The 15,402-nt window shown below is 40.9% G+C and overlaps 1 protein-coding gene across 1 annotated transcript; it reads left to right on the forward strand.

The window, feature by feature from the left end:
• Window positions 1–771: 771 nt before the first annotated feature.
• Window positions 772–4,360, forward strand: LOC136388623 (olfactory receptor 9G19-like). Its single transcript, XM_066360442.1, has 2 exons — window positions 772–858; window positions 2,994–4,360. The coding sequence occupies exon 2, from the start codon at window positions 3,020–3,022 to the stop codon at window positions 3,947–3,949; it is 930 nt and encodes a 309-aa protein (XP_066216539.1). The 5' UTR covers window positions 772–858; window positions 2,994–3,019; the 3' UTR covers window positions 3,950–4,360.
• The last annotated feature ends 11,042 nt before the right edge of the window (window positions 4,361–15,402 follow it).

Raw genomic sequence — 15,402 nt, forward strand, 5'->3', positions numbered from 1 at the left:
ACGGGCAGGAGTTCCTTAAGAGAAGTGCAATTATATATATCATAGAGATAAAGCTGTATCTTTGAGATTGCACTGTACATTTGTAATTAATGTGTAACTTAAGTATCTGATTAATGTTTCAAACTGAATGATAGGGATGGCAGGTGCTTTAAGCCTAGAGAAGACTGAGAGATCACTAAGGGATTAGTTCCTTTTGGGGAGATCATGTTAAGGAATCAGAAGGTATGATTGGAAACCCTTGCAAGGTAAAGCAAATTGTAGATCTGAAGGACAGATTACAGACATGAAGAGATCATAGAAAATGTACTACACAGTTTTAACTTTTAGTTTTTAAAGTGCTTTATCACATCTGTGAGTTTTAAAAGTCCCACTGAACTTAGAAAGGTAGATGAGAAAATAGAATTTGAAAGTTACAAGTTTATTTAAAATTGACAAGAGCCAACCAAGACCAGAACCCAGTTCTCTTGATTCTTACTCTGAAACTGATGCCAGAAATAGGCCTTAGCGGTAGACAGACATGAAATAGCAAGGGAATCAAACTGTCACTTATTCCAACCCTCTTTGTCTTATTCTGAACAATGAATACTTTGACAATGGCTAACGCATTAGTATTTATTTTTAAAGTGAAAAAGTATAGAACCTTACCATCAAATAGATAGTTTTTTATCTGTATCTATTTGAGAGTAATTTTTTATTTTTCTAGTGCAATTTTAAGTACATAGCTGAGTATATGACCAACATTGGTTTTTTTCCCCCGACAGAAGAGATTTTTAAAGCCTTGGATTGAATAGCAGAGACATTACATCTCCTGCCAGTTGAGAGCCCTGACAAGTCACAATTCAGCCATGTTTGACTGAGGTACGTTGTAGTGTGCACTGGACTATAACATTGATGAGCAGAGATGGCATTTCTACTGTTGCTGGCAATAGCCTAGCTACCTGCTTCTACCTCTAAAGACAAGGAGACTAGTAGAGGTCAAGTTCCAGAACTTCTTGTATTAATAGATTTCCACAAATTTGGTGGCTTAAAATGTATACTTTTATAGTGCTGGAGGTCAGAAGTTTATACTTAATGTTTTAAGACAAAAGCAAGATTTTGTATAAGGCTATATGTAGTTGAATTTAGGGCTCACCTTGATAATCTAACCATCTCAAGATTTTTTTTTTTGACAGAGACAGAGAGAGAGAGAGTCAGAGAGAGGGATAGGAACAGACAGGAAGAGAGAGAGATGAGAAGCATCAATTTTTTCTTGCGACACTTTAGTTGTTTATTGATTGTATTCTCATATGTGCCTTGACCGGGGGACTACAGCAGACCGAGTGACCCCTTGCTCAAGCCAGCGGCCTTGGGCTCAAGCTGGTGAGCTTTGTTCAAACCCGATGAACTCGTGTTCAAGCTGGTGACCTTGGGGTTTCGAACCTGGGTCCAACGTGTCTCAGTCTGACTCTCAATCCACTATGCCACTGCCTGGTCAGGCTCAAGATTCTTAACTTAATAACTCTTTACCCATAGAAAGTAACATTTACAGCTTTCAGAAATTAGAACCTGGATGTCTTTATAGACCATTATTTAGCCTACCATATTTCCTCAAATCATTCAATCTGGCCAATTTAGTTCTTTATTTGCTCATTTTTGTTTTGTTTTCCTTGATTCTATAAAACACCTATTTTCAACCTCTCATCTCATGGCACACATAAACTAAGTACTAAATTCTGTAGCACACCAAAAAAATGTTACATTTTTTGCTGATCTGACAAAAAAATAGGTATAAATTTGATTCATTTTCCTAGTTGTCTATTGTTGTGTTGCTTGTTGTCATTTTCTTGATTTAAAAGTAAGAGAAAATAGGTCAGCCCTGGCCGGTTGGCTCAGTGGTAGAGCGTCAGCCTGGCTTGCAGAAGTCCCGGGTTCAATTCCCAGCCAGGGCACACAGGAGAAGCGCCCATCCATCTGCTTCTCCACCCCTCCCCCTCTCCTTCCTCTCTGTCTCTCTCTTCCCCTCCCTCAGCCGAGGCTCCATTGGAGCAAAGTTGGCCCGAGCACTGAGGATAGCTCTATGGCCTCTGCCTCAGGTGCTAGAATGGCTCTGGATGCAACAGAGCAATGCCCCAGATGGGCAGAGCATCGCCCCTTGGTGAGCATGCTGGGTAGATACCGGTCGGGTGCATGCGGGAGTCTGTCTGACTGCCTCCCCGTTTCCAACCTCAGAAAACTACAAAAAAAAAAAAAAAAGAGAGATAGAGAGAGAAAAGAGGTCAGTGTTTCTGACTAAATAGTCAGGTGTTGCATAATTTAAAAATTCTTACAGCACATCTGTTAAAAATCTCTGCTATAGGGAATACAAATACATTGTGAACACACTTATCAACTGATTAATATTTTAACTTCTTTTCAAAGTATAGTTGAGGGTCAGACAGGTAACTATGCCTCAAATTCTATTATATATGGAAATCTATTCTTTTATCCAAATTACACATTTTCTACTTTATAAAAACCTGTGTTCTTGGTTGTGTGGATAAAAATAATCACATTCAAAGAATTCACACTGAAATAAACTTCCAAGGATACTACTAAATACATTCAAATAATAAAAGTATTTTTCTTCATGGAATTATCCAGAAAAAAATGACAAAATGTTTCAAAGACCTGAAGATAAATTAGCACACCCTTTCTAACTCTCTCTTTTTATGTCTTCCACATGTTCCCACTCACCTTAAGTGCAAACAGAAGACAAGCACCCTCTCCATCAAGCAGAAAAATTAAATTAAAAATATAAGGTGGCATATATTATGCTATTTTCATAATAACTTATCTCTCAAGCCAATTAAGAATGATTGTTTTTCAGTTATTCAACAAGAATGATACCCAGTTCAGTGTAAACATAGCTCACAATGAACATTTATGCATCAGTTGGGTTTTTCCATGATCTCAAATGGGCAATGATGACCTTATATATATCTTAAATCATGCCATATTTATTCATCTTTTCACAGAATGGGACCACAGAAACTGAAAATCAATGGATAAGAAAAATTTCACTGAAGTGAAAGAGTTCATACTCTTAGGGTTCACAGCTGACTCCTGGTTACAGAGCATGCTCTTTTTTATCTTCCTCATCATTTATGTCATCAGTCTCGTAGGGAACATCACCCTGATTTCTCTGATCTGTGTTGATTCTCGACTCCACACACCCATGTATTTCTTCATTGGAAACCTTTCATTCCTGGATCTCTGGTATTCTTCTGTCTATGTTCCCAAAATCCTTATGACCTGCATCTCTGAAGACAAAAGCATCTCCTTTGCTGGTTGCCTGGCTCAGTTCTTCTTCTCTGCTGGACTGGCCTATAGTGAATGTTATCTGTTGGCAGCCATGGCTTATGACCGCTATGTGGCCATCTCCAACCCCCTGCTTTATTCCCAGGTGATATCCTCAACGTTATGTACCAGTCTTGTTGTGGCTTCTTATCTTGGTGGTTTTCTTAACTCAACCATCATAACCAGTGAGACATTCACCCTGAGCTTCTGTGGAAACAATATCATTGATGATTTCTTCTGTGATCTGCCTCCCCTTGTAAAGCTGGCCTGTGATGTGAAGGAGAGCTACCAGGCTATGCTCTACTTCATACTTTCTTCCAATGTCATTACTCCCATTGCGCTTATTCTTGCCTCCTATCTCTTCATCATTGCCGCCATCTTGAGGATCCATTCTACCCAGCACCGTCTCAAGGCTTTCTCCACCTGTGCTTCTCACATGACAGCTGTCACCTTGTACTATGGTTCAATTCTCTTTATTTACTCCCGGCCAAGTACTAGCTATGCCCTGGCAAGGGATAAAGTGGTGTCAGTATTCTATACTGTGGTGATTCCAATGTTGAATCCTTTGATCTATAGTTTTAGAAATAAAGATGTGAAAGATGCTCTGAGGAAAATGGTAGATAGAGCAAAATGATCTTAAGTGAAAATATTTGGTAAACAATGGCTTTTTTCTTTTATTTTATAGATTATCTCCATGTCATTATCGGCTATACTCTCAAAAATTAGACAATACAACAAACATAATCATCGTATAATGTAGAAACACCCATCTGTATTTTGTCTTTTGAATGTGTTTTTAAAATAAGTGAAGCTGGTGCATTTGGAAAAACTGCTAAGCTTGTTGGTATGGAAGAGAGTCCACGAAATTATTGTGATTCTGTGAAGGTTAAAAGAAAAAAAAATTTTTAACTTTCACTTCAGAGTTTATAAGTTGCTTGTATGTAAATATTTTAATCTATGCATGGGAATAATAAAATTGGTTATGGAATCATTACCAGGATTAAATGGGGTAAATTACTTGCTTCAAATGAAACAAAACAGGAATGCAAACCCAGAACTTCTGACTTCAGAGATTCTTCCTACTCCATTTTTTTTTGGCAGAGTTAGAAGTTCGTAAGTAAATTTTCTACTGTGAAATGCTTTTATTAACAAGTTAATTTTTTTCTTTTCTGATTTTCATTTCTTTGCTTGCCATGATACAAAATTTCTTTGCTGATAGATCTAGGAAAGAACAGATATTTTAAAGTCACTAAGCTTCTAATAAAAGAATTTACCTCAACAATAAAAAAAATCAAGGGCTAAAGTATACCACTTGTATGAGATAGCCAGAAATGGAAATGTAGAGAGAAATAGAGAGATGAGTAGAAAGATAGAAACATTTTAAAAAACTTTACAAATAAGGTTCAGAGGGACAATCTGTATTAGTTAAAACAATGATTGATAACAATGAAGGTTCTCTGCATGTGCGTATTTCTTTGCTTGTTTGGTTTTATGCATAAATTAATAAAAATTAAAATAGATTTAATTGTGATGGATTGCATTTCCTAATTTTAGCAGTCATTTTACGTATAAAACATGAAGTTGTGCCAGCATTAGAATTCCTAGTATTGACAACCAAGTGTATTCGTTTGCTAGAAATGTCATAACAAAATACCACAAACTGAATGAGAGAAACAAAATTTATTTCTTTTACAGTTCTGAAGGCTAAAAAGCCAATATCAAGGTGCTACCAGGGTTGATTTTTTTCTGAGGCCTCTTACCTTTGTTTGCAGATGGCTACCCTTTTGTTTTGTCCTTATATGGTCTTTTCTCTGTGTACAAACATCCCTAGTATCTCTTGTGTGTCTTAATTTCCATGTCTCCTCTTTAAAAACATGTCAATCAAATTGGATTAGAGTTCACCCTAACTAACTTATTTTAACTTAATCACATCTATGAAGGTTCTATCTCCAAGTACAGTCACATTGCAAGATACTGGGGGGGGGGTTCAACATATGAATGGCGTGTGGTTATAATTCAACCCTTATAATCAGGGATTTATAGGAGTTTCCTGATGAATAAGACCAGGAAGAGTAACCTGGACAGATAGAAAAGCATATGGCAAGAAAAAAATTAATGAACACATGATAATTTCTAGAAAAGTCTCATTAGTATAATTTAGGGAGTTTTGTCTGTCCAAGTGGTGGAGCAGCGGATAGATTGTTGACCTGGAATGCTGAGAACCTATGTTCTAAATGCCAAGGTTGCTAGTTTGAACATGGGCTCACCAGTTTGAGTGTGGGGTCGCCAGCTTGAATGTGGGATCATAGACATGACCCCATGGTCAATGAATTGAAACCCAAGGTCATTGGTTTGAGCCTAAGCTCACTGACTGATCAAGGGGTCACTGGCTAACTGAAGCCCCCCTGTCAAGGCACATATAAGAAAGCAATCAATGAACAACTAAAGTGCTACAACAAGTTGATGATTCTTACCTCTTTCCTTTCCTGTCTGTCCACCTGTCTCTCTCTCTCTTGCTTAAAAAATAAAATTAGATAGTTTCTATTATCAGGCACATAAAGATTATATTGTGACTTAAAGCCATTAGAAGAGTCAACTTTTATTCAAATACTTCTCATCTCATTATAGTTAAATTAGTATGTCATCCTCATATGCCAAATAACTTTGATTGAGTCTTTGGAGACTGAGGTACTTATTTCTTATGTACTGAATAAGAGTTCCATAAAACTGTTGAGGAAATACACTGATCAAGTACAAAAAAGCATGTGAGAAGATCAGAGGAGAGGTGAAAGAGTCCTTTCAGGAGCAGCCTCCTTGTTCGAGGGTAAGCAGCTGGTTTCAGAGGCAGCTAAGTGGTTTGTCCTCTCTGTGATTTCAGCTGTAATCAGGGAATGGAATACAGAGTTTAGCATGACTCTCAATAAATCATTGTTGTGCCATGCATAAACACGACATAGACACACAATCTCTAAATAGGATTCCACCAGGAATTTCTGTAGCTCTTATCTAGAATTTAAAATTTAGTCTGGCAGTTATGCTGGATTATTGTATATTTTGGTGGGGAGAAAACTGACAATCACCTTAATAAACAGGAATTAAAAGATGACAATAGGTCTTGTGAAAAATAGAGCAGAAGCATAACAGAATAAGAAGGATGAGACTGTTGGTGGGAAGAGGGCATAGAATTTAGCATAGAGTAAATCTTAGCAGAAAGAGACTGGTAGGTAATGGTGTACCTTTAGGCCATTGTATGGAATTTGACTCTAACAAAATAAATTGGTTACATGTTAGGGTTGTTTTAAGTACTGAAGTGTCACAAATTGCCACTTAAAAGAAAAAAAATCATACTGACCGATATATTAAATATAAACTATAGAAGAACCGTGTGTAGACATTAGACAGACATTGTGATATCCTTGGTGTATGGCCAGTATCCACGGCCACCATCACAGCTGCCTGGCCTGTGCAGGTTCGCATTTGATTCGGATAGATGGCAATGAAACAATGGAGCTAAGAACTGGTGGGCCATTACCTTTAATCCTAACTTGAACCCAGCAGGCGAGAAATACACACTGTGGGAAAACATTTCCCTTTCCATTCAGGGCTCCCAAAGCCACTGACTTATCCGAGTTTCCTAGAATCAAAGGTTTCTACCTCACCAGCCTTATTCACTTTTTTTCCCCATCTCCTTCTCTCTGCACAAACTGGCTTTTCCTTCAGTGCTCTGCCATCTTGGCTGCCTGTCCTCTGCAATACTAATTTCAGGAACCTAGAGCGAGTGAGCCCCTGGTCTGCTCCATTTGATAGTGAAGAAATCAAAACCTTTAAGCCAATATACAAATAAGAAAGTCTCTGATACAAATCACTTATCTGAGGCATAAATGGGATTCCTTGTAAGAGTGCACCACCCCACATCATGCAACAGTCAAGGGTGTGGGGAAAAGCTTAGTTTTGAAAAGATCTTAGTATTAAAAGGGAGGAAAAGGCTTAGTCTTAAAACTAAGCCTTAGGCTATAATGATTTTGCTGGCTTACAGCCTGTATCCCACACCTAATGCAAACTATAAGCAAACAAACATATATATCATATTTACAAACTTATTTGACCAACACTTGGCACACATGATGGTGGTCTGGACTAAGGTGGTAGCAGTGGAGGTAATAAAAAATGCTGACCAGATGGTGGCACAGTGGATAGAGCGTTGGACTGGGATGCAAAGAAATGCTAAGTTTCAGGGTACGCTTTGAAGGTGACACCAGGATTTTCTAGAAGACTGAGATGAAGTAAGAGAGAGAGTAAGCTAATTCTTAATCTGTGGTTAGAGATAGAGGATGAGTAGAATTTATTAAAGGATATGAGAAATAAGCAGATAGATAAACTTGGAGGAGTAAGGATTAGGAATACAGCTTTACACATGCAAAGTTTGAACCATTTATTACTCTTATAAGTATTAACTATTAGCACTGAAAAAAAAATGGAAACATCATTTAGTATAGAATTTTTAAATTAAGAATTATAACCACAAAACCAACCCATGGGTAGATTTCTGGGGATTTGTGAACCCTCTCAAATTTTGTTTGTTTATCCATATAGGCAGTTTTGGAAATTGAGTAAAAGCATCATTGCTTCTGTCAGGTCCTCAAAAAAATACATGATGCAATTCCAAAAATGTAAGAGCTGTTAAATTCCTAGATAAGAAAAGTAAAGAACACAGTAGTTAGAGAATGTAAACAAGCTAGCTCACAGGATTGATTTTTAGAAAAACAAGGAAGAGGATGCAAATCTTAAAGCAAAAAGACAAATGCTGTTGTCTTTGCTGAATTCCTTCTCTCATCAAACAACATAATGACAATGCCCCATGTATCCAAAGACATATGGATATATAATGATTGTTAAGTGGTTCTACCCTGTATTGTTGCAGAGGAGGAGGTTATCTAGTCTTATTTTATGATGAATTCTAAAGAACATTAACACATTTGGAATCAGAGTGGGTGCTTGAAGAGAATCTACAAATTTTCCACATGGGCACATCTGGGTTCCAGAGATGGCAGGTAACTTAAAATCACACAGGTGATAGATAACAATAGGCTCTGTCCCTATCACAGGATTCCTTAATATAAGCCTGCCACTCATTTGTCAAATGGCATTAGACTAGGTGACTGTTGGTCAAATAAGTTTGTAAATATGATACATATGTGTTAGTCAAACATGATATATATGTTTGCTCACTTATAGTTTGTATTGGGTGTGGGGGACAGGCTGTAAGCAGACCAGGTTTTTATAACCTAAGGCTTAGTTTTAAGACTAAGCTTTTCCCCACACCCTTGACTGATCGCATGATGTGGGGTGGTGCACACTCATGAGGAATCCCATTATGCCTCAGATAAGTGACTTTGTATCAGAGACTTCCTTGTTTGTATATTGGATTAAAGGTTTTGGTTTCTACACTATAAAATGGGGCAGACAGGAAGCTTGCTCTCTCTCGGTTCCTGAGATTAGCATTAGAGAGGAGAGTAGAGAAAGGCCACGTGGAGGATAGTAGAAGAAGCAACCAAGATGGCAGAGTGCTGAAGGAGAAGCCAGTTAGTGTAGAGTTTGTGGAGAGGGAAGGAGATGGGAAACAGAGGTGAATAAGGCTGGTGAGGTAGAAACCTTTGATTCTAGGAAACTCAGATAAGTCAGTGGCTTTGGGAGTCCTGAATGGAAAGGGAAGTGTTTTCCCACTGTGTGTATTTCTCGCCTGCTGGGTGCAAGCTAGGATTAAAGGTGTTGGGCAGATAAAATGTATTATGCTCACTTTGTTAAAGAGGCCGTTGCCCAGGTGATATTAATGTGTGTTGAGAATCCTTGTAGCCTGGGGCTTGGTTTTGGGATTAAGCCTTTCCCACCCCTTTTGATGTGGGGTGGTACAATCCAATCATGCCTCAGAGAAGTGACTTTGTATTAGAGACTTCCCTATTTTGTATATTGGATTAAGGGTTTGGATTTCTACACTATAAAATAGGGACGGAGCGGGACCTTGCGCTCTTGGTTCCTGAGATTATCATTAGAAGAGAGAGCAGAGGAGAGCAGAGAAAGGCCACGTGGAGGAGGCCAGGAGAAGCAGCCAAGATGGCAGAGTGCTGAGTGAGAAGCCAGTTTGTACAGTTTGTATCTGGGATAAGGAAGGAGATGGGGAACTGAGGAGAATAAGGCTGGTGAGCTAGAAACCTTTGATTCTAGGAAACTTGGATAAATCAGTAGCTTTGTGAGCACTGAATGTGATTGGGTTTTGGAGCCCAGTGTGTATTTTTACTTGCCCACCGGGTGCAAGCTAGAATTAAAGACTATGGCCCACCAGTTTTTGGCTCCGTTGTTTCTTTGCCAACTGTCCGAATCCAATGCGAACCTGCATGGGCCAGGCTGCTGTGATAGTGGCCCTGGCTGTGGCCTCTGACTTTACAAAAGGTAATGTCCCACCAGTTCTTGGATCCATTGTTTCATTACCATCTGTCCGAATCCAGTGCGAACCTGCACGGGCCAGGCAGCTGACATGGTGGCCGTGGCTACTGGCTTTACAATATGTTTGCTTGCTTATAGTTTGCATTGGATGTGGGGACAGGCTGTAAGCAGGCAGGGTCATTATAGCCTAAGGCTTAGTTTTAAGACTAAGCCTTTCCCGCCCTTTTAATACTAAGATCTTTTCAAAATTAAGCTTTTCCCCACATCTTTGGCTGTTGCATGATGTGGGGTGGTAAACTCTCATGAGGAATCTCATTATGACTCAGCTAAGTGACTTTGTATCACAGACTTTCTTGTTTTGTATATTGAATTAAAGGTTATGATTTCTACACTATAAAATGGGGCAGAAAAGCCCATGGGGTGAAGGAGAGCAGAGAAAGGCCACATGGAGGCGAGGAGAAGCAACCAAGATGGTAGAGTGCTGAAGGAGAAACCAGTTTGTTTAGAGTTTGAGCAGTAGATGGAGATGGGGAACAGAGGTTGATAAGGCTGGAGAGGTGGATACCTTTGATTCTAGGAAACTCGGATAAGTCAGTGGCTTTGGGAGCCCTGAATGGAAAGGGAAGTGTTCTCCCACTGTGTGTATTTCTTGCCCGCTGGATGCAAGCTAGGATTAAAGCTAAATGGCCCACCAGTTCTTGGCTTTGTTGTTTTATTACCATCTGTTCGAATCAACTGCAAACCTGTATGGGCCAGGTGGCTGTGATGGTGGCCGTGGCAACTGGCTTTACAGTGACAAAAATATTAACTTTCCGGATTTAAGAAAGGATCTGCAATACTGGAAGGACACCACCATCATGGAGTAAATTGTCTCCTTGTAGAAACTTAGCCATATTATTTTTTTTCTCAAGCTCAAGTTTTATAAATAAGTCAGGCATTATTATTCTCATTTGGAAAAGAAAAAACTACCATTAGTTAAGTATATTTCTGTCCACACACTGGGCTATGCATTTTATCTATAGCAGTGGCATTTTTTTCTTACTCTTCATAGGGGAAAAAAATGTGAGGTGGAGTGTAAAGCCAGGAGCCATGGCCAGGGCCACTATCACAGCAGCCTCCTGGCCCATGCAGGTACGCATTGGATTCAGATAGTCGGCAAAGAAACAATGGAGCCAAAAACTGATGGGCTGTCATCTTTAATTCTAGCTTGCACCCAGCGGGCAAGTAAAAAACACACACTGGGCTCCAAAACCCACTCACATTCAGTGCTCACAAAGCTACTGACTTATCCGAGTTTCTTAGAATCAAAAGTTTCTAGCTCACCAGACTTATTCACCTCTGTTCCCCATCTCCTTCCTTCTCCCCGCACAAACTGCACAAACTGGCTTCTCACTCAATACTCCGCCATCTTGGCTGCTTCTCCTGGCCTATTCCACGTGGCCTTTCTCTGCTCTCTGCTCTCTGCTCTCTGCTCTCTGCTCTCTCATGCTAATCATCCCAGGAACCAAGAGAGCAAGCTCTCGTTCTGCCCCCATTTTATAGTGTAGAAATCCAAACCTTTAATCCAGTATACAAAACAGGGAAGTCTCTAATACAAAGTCACTTCTCTGAGGCATGATTGGATTGTACCGCCCTACATCAAAAAGGGTGGGAAAGGCTTAATCCCAAAACCAAGCCCCAGGCTACAAGGATTCTCAACACACATTAATATCACCTGGGTGACGGGCCTCACGTGGGCAGCAACATCTTTTACAAAGTGAGCATAATACATTTTATCTGCCCAACAATCCACCCCTATGCTCACTTTACTACCCACAATCTACATCACCGGCATCCCTGTGCAAGGAAATTAGCACATTACACAAATTACAATAGTACAAATCATACAGTTTCAACAATCACAAAGGTACAATTCACCAGTCTCTGAGCACTTTGCCCAAAGCTCAAAATGTCCTCGGCCCTCTTTCTAGCCATGGGAAAAGCTTCCCAGGGAAGGGGAAGGGCCTCCAGCAAAGCCGCCCCCCACCCCTATCAGGGTATTTCACATTGTCCACAATCCGTAATCCGTAAGTCCATCCAACAAAGGAGCCAATGCCCACTCCAGTCGTAGTCCAGGAAATCAGTCCACGCACATAGGGCGTCAGCCATCCCCCTCATCCCTGCCATCCTGGCAGGTCTTACACTGTCCCAAAGAGGAGCACGTGGCAATGGCAGTCAGCATTTCCATCTCTGCTCCAGAGAACATGTCCAGCCCTATATCCCACAAGCGCAGACCTACCAGGGCCATAGTAGGTGCTCTTTCCAACTGGGCTCTCATCTTCTGGGGACTGCGGATTGCAATTCCAGCCCGATTCTCCTCATCTTCCAAAGAGGAACTGGAAACACCAGCTCCCACTGCCGGGCTTGAGCCCTGGGCCGCTGCCGACTTCTGCTCCACAGACCTTGAAGCTCCAGCTCCAGCCTCATCTCTGGCCTCCTGCCGCTGCTGGCTCTCCACAAAGTCCAGGGCAGTCTGCAACTCACGAACCTGTGATTCCTCCTCCAGCAGCTGCTCCATTTCCAGGCGAATCTCGCAAACCTGGTGTAAAGCCAGTGGCCACGGCCAGGGCCACCATCACAGCCACCTGGCCCATGCAGGTTCACATTGGATTCGGACAGTCGGTAAAGAAACAATGGAGCCAAAAACTGGTGGGCCATAGTCTTTAAACCTAGCTTGCACCCGGCGGGCAAGTAAAAACACACACTGGGCTCCAAAACCCACTCACATTCAGTGCTCACAAAGCCACTGACTTATCCGAGTTTCCTAGAATCAAAGGTTTCTAGCTCACCAGCCTTATTCTCCTCAGTTCCCCATCTCCTTCCTTATCCCAGATACAAACTCTACACAAACTGGCATCTCACTCAGCACTCTGCCATCTTGGCTGCTTCTCCTGGCCACATGGCCTCTTTCTGCTCTCTGCTCTGCTCCCTCTGCTCTCTCATGCTAATCATCCCAGGAACCAAGGGAGCAAGCTACTGTTCTGCCCCTATTTTATAGTGTAGATTCAAAACCTTTAATCCAATATACAAAATAGGGAAGTCTCTAATACAAAGTCACTTCTGTGAGGCATGATTGGATTGTACCACCCCACATCAAAACGGGTGGGAAAGGCTTAATCCCAAAACCAAGCCCCAGGCTACAAGGATTCTGCCTGCCTTTAGCCCTCAGAGACAAACATTAATATCACCTGGGCAATGGCTTCCATGTGGGAAGCGCTATTTTTAACAAAGTGAGCATAATATATTTTATCTGCCCAACACCTGGTCAGGCTCCTCTAGTGCTTCCTCCAACTCCAGGGTCAGCATCTGTTTCTCCCACGTTTGCTCCAGCTCCTTCCACTGCTCGGTTTGCAGGTCCCAGGCAGCCTCTTCCACAGAGCTCTCAGTTTCCTCACGCATGGCTGTAAAAGTCAGCCAGCCTACGGTCCCCAAAATGACAGCCATGGGGAACCATGACAGCAGCCAGTCCTCTACTATGCACATCAAAGGTGGCAGCTCCATACCGATCTCCGAATCCTGCTACAGACTATGCCAAATGTAAAGCCAGGAGCCAGGGCTGAGGCCACCACAACAGCAGCCTTTCCCATGCAGGTTCGCATTGGATTCAGACAGTTGGCAAAGAAACAATGGAGCCAAAAACTGATGGGCTGTCATCTTTAATTCTAGCTTGCACCCAGCGGGCAAGTAAAAAACACACACTGGGCTCCAAAACCCACTCACATTCAGTGCTCACAAAGCTACTGACTTATCCGAGTTTCTTAGAATCAAAAGTTTCTAGCTCACCAGACTTATTCACCTCTGTTCCCCATCTCCTTCCTTCTCCCTGCACAAACTGCACAAACTGGCTTCTCACTCAATACTCCGCCATCTTGGCTGCTTCTCCTGGCCTATTCCACGTGGCCTTTCTCTGCTCTCTGCTCTCTGCTCTCTGCTCTCTCATGCTAATCATCCCAGGAACCAAGAGAGCAAGCTCTCGTTCTGCCCCCATTTTATAGTGTAGAAATCCAAACCTTTAATCCAGTATACAAAACAGGGAAGTCTCTAATACAAAGTCACTTCTCTGAGGCATGATTGGATTGTACCGCCCTACATCAAAAAGGGTGGGAAAGGCTTAATCCCAAAACCAAGCCCCAGGCTACAAGGATTCTCAACACACATTAATATCACCTGGGTGATGGGCCTCACGTGGGCAGCGACATCTTTTACAAAGTGAGCATAATACATTTTATCTGCCCAACATGGAGGTTGTCAAAGACTTTCTCAAGACTGCTCAGTTATAAAGTGTAGAATCAAAATTTAAATTCATTTCAATTGTACCATCATGAAAGTCTGCCTACACCAGATGTGTCTGCTCTCAGCTAGTCTGCTCACATGGTTGTGGTTAGCTGTTATCTCAGTTGGGTCTGAATGCTGAAGACTAGAACCACTGACATGTCAAGGGACAAACTTGCTTTTACCTGTGATCACACAGGGAATGTAGTTGTCTCATTATTCAGTACACTAACCCAGGCTTATTTACATGGTGCTAAAAAGATTTTAGAAGTGAGAAGAGAAGCATGCAAACCCTCTTGTTACCAAGGCCTGGTGTCTGCATGGTGCTGCTTATGCTGCAAACCACTGGTACAACAAACCCCAAGGTCATCCCAGTTCAAATGGTAAAATAACAGAATCTGCTCTTTATCACGAAGTCAATAAAGAATTATGTGTGTGTGTGTGTTTTAATATATCACAACCATCACTGGTCTGTAGTTTAGTTTACACCTTTTTCTTTTACACTTGACCTTAGCCAAAAGGCCAAGAATTGATGCACATCTTTTCCTTTTACATATTAGAGTTGGAATTAAAATATCATGCAATGATTTTTTGGTACAGTTATGTTTCACATAGAAGTCAGAAGGATGAGTATAAGATTGGGTCTTCTAGTGTCTAAGCTTTCATAAAATTTTATTTTTCCATTCTTATGAAGATTTTGTCATTTCTTATGTAAAAATAAAGAGACTGATTTCATATTTCATAACCAATGCATAATTTGAAAGGATCTTGTCTTTAAGACTTCTCTAGCATTTTCAAGTTAAATTACTATGTAAATATAAATTCCTAGCTAGAGAGAGACTGAGATTGACAGTCTTTGAGTGTTGTCTACCATAATAAGCAGATTATCCAGTCCCCAGTGATTCTATCTACAGGTTTTAATGCTGCTCATTTCTGCCCTTATCAGAAGAGTGGCCTTAACATGTAATAGAAGACTGAGGATTTTAGAGTTTCTATTTAAGAGGGAACTCTTGTTCCCTTTCAGTTTGTTCTCTGATCAGTAGCCAGGAAAAACTTTAAAAATGTAAATCTGATCATGTTACTTTCTCACCATGGCAACAGCTTCCACTTTTGTTGGCATAAAGGCCAAAATCTTTAAAATGGCTCCCGATAAGCTTTGTGAGTTAATAACTCTTGCAGGTGATCCACTAGTTCAGGGGTCAAGAACCTATGGCTTGTGAGCCAGATGTGGCTCTTTTGATGGCTGCATCTGGCTCACGAATAAATCTTTAATAAAAAGAAAAATAACATTAAAAATATAAAACATTCTCACGTATCACAATCCATTTATTTACT

Source organism: Saccopteryx leptura, chromosome 1 (genome assembly GCF_036850995.1).
Source record: "Saccopteryx leptura isolate mSacLep1 chromosome 1, mSacLep1_pri_phased_curated, whole genome shotgun sequence".
Taxonomy (NCBI): Eukaryota; Metazoa; Chordata; class Mammalia; order Chiroptera; family Emballonuridae; genus Saccopteryx; species Saccopteryx leptura.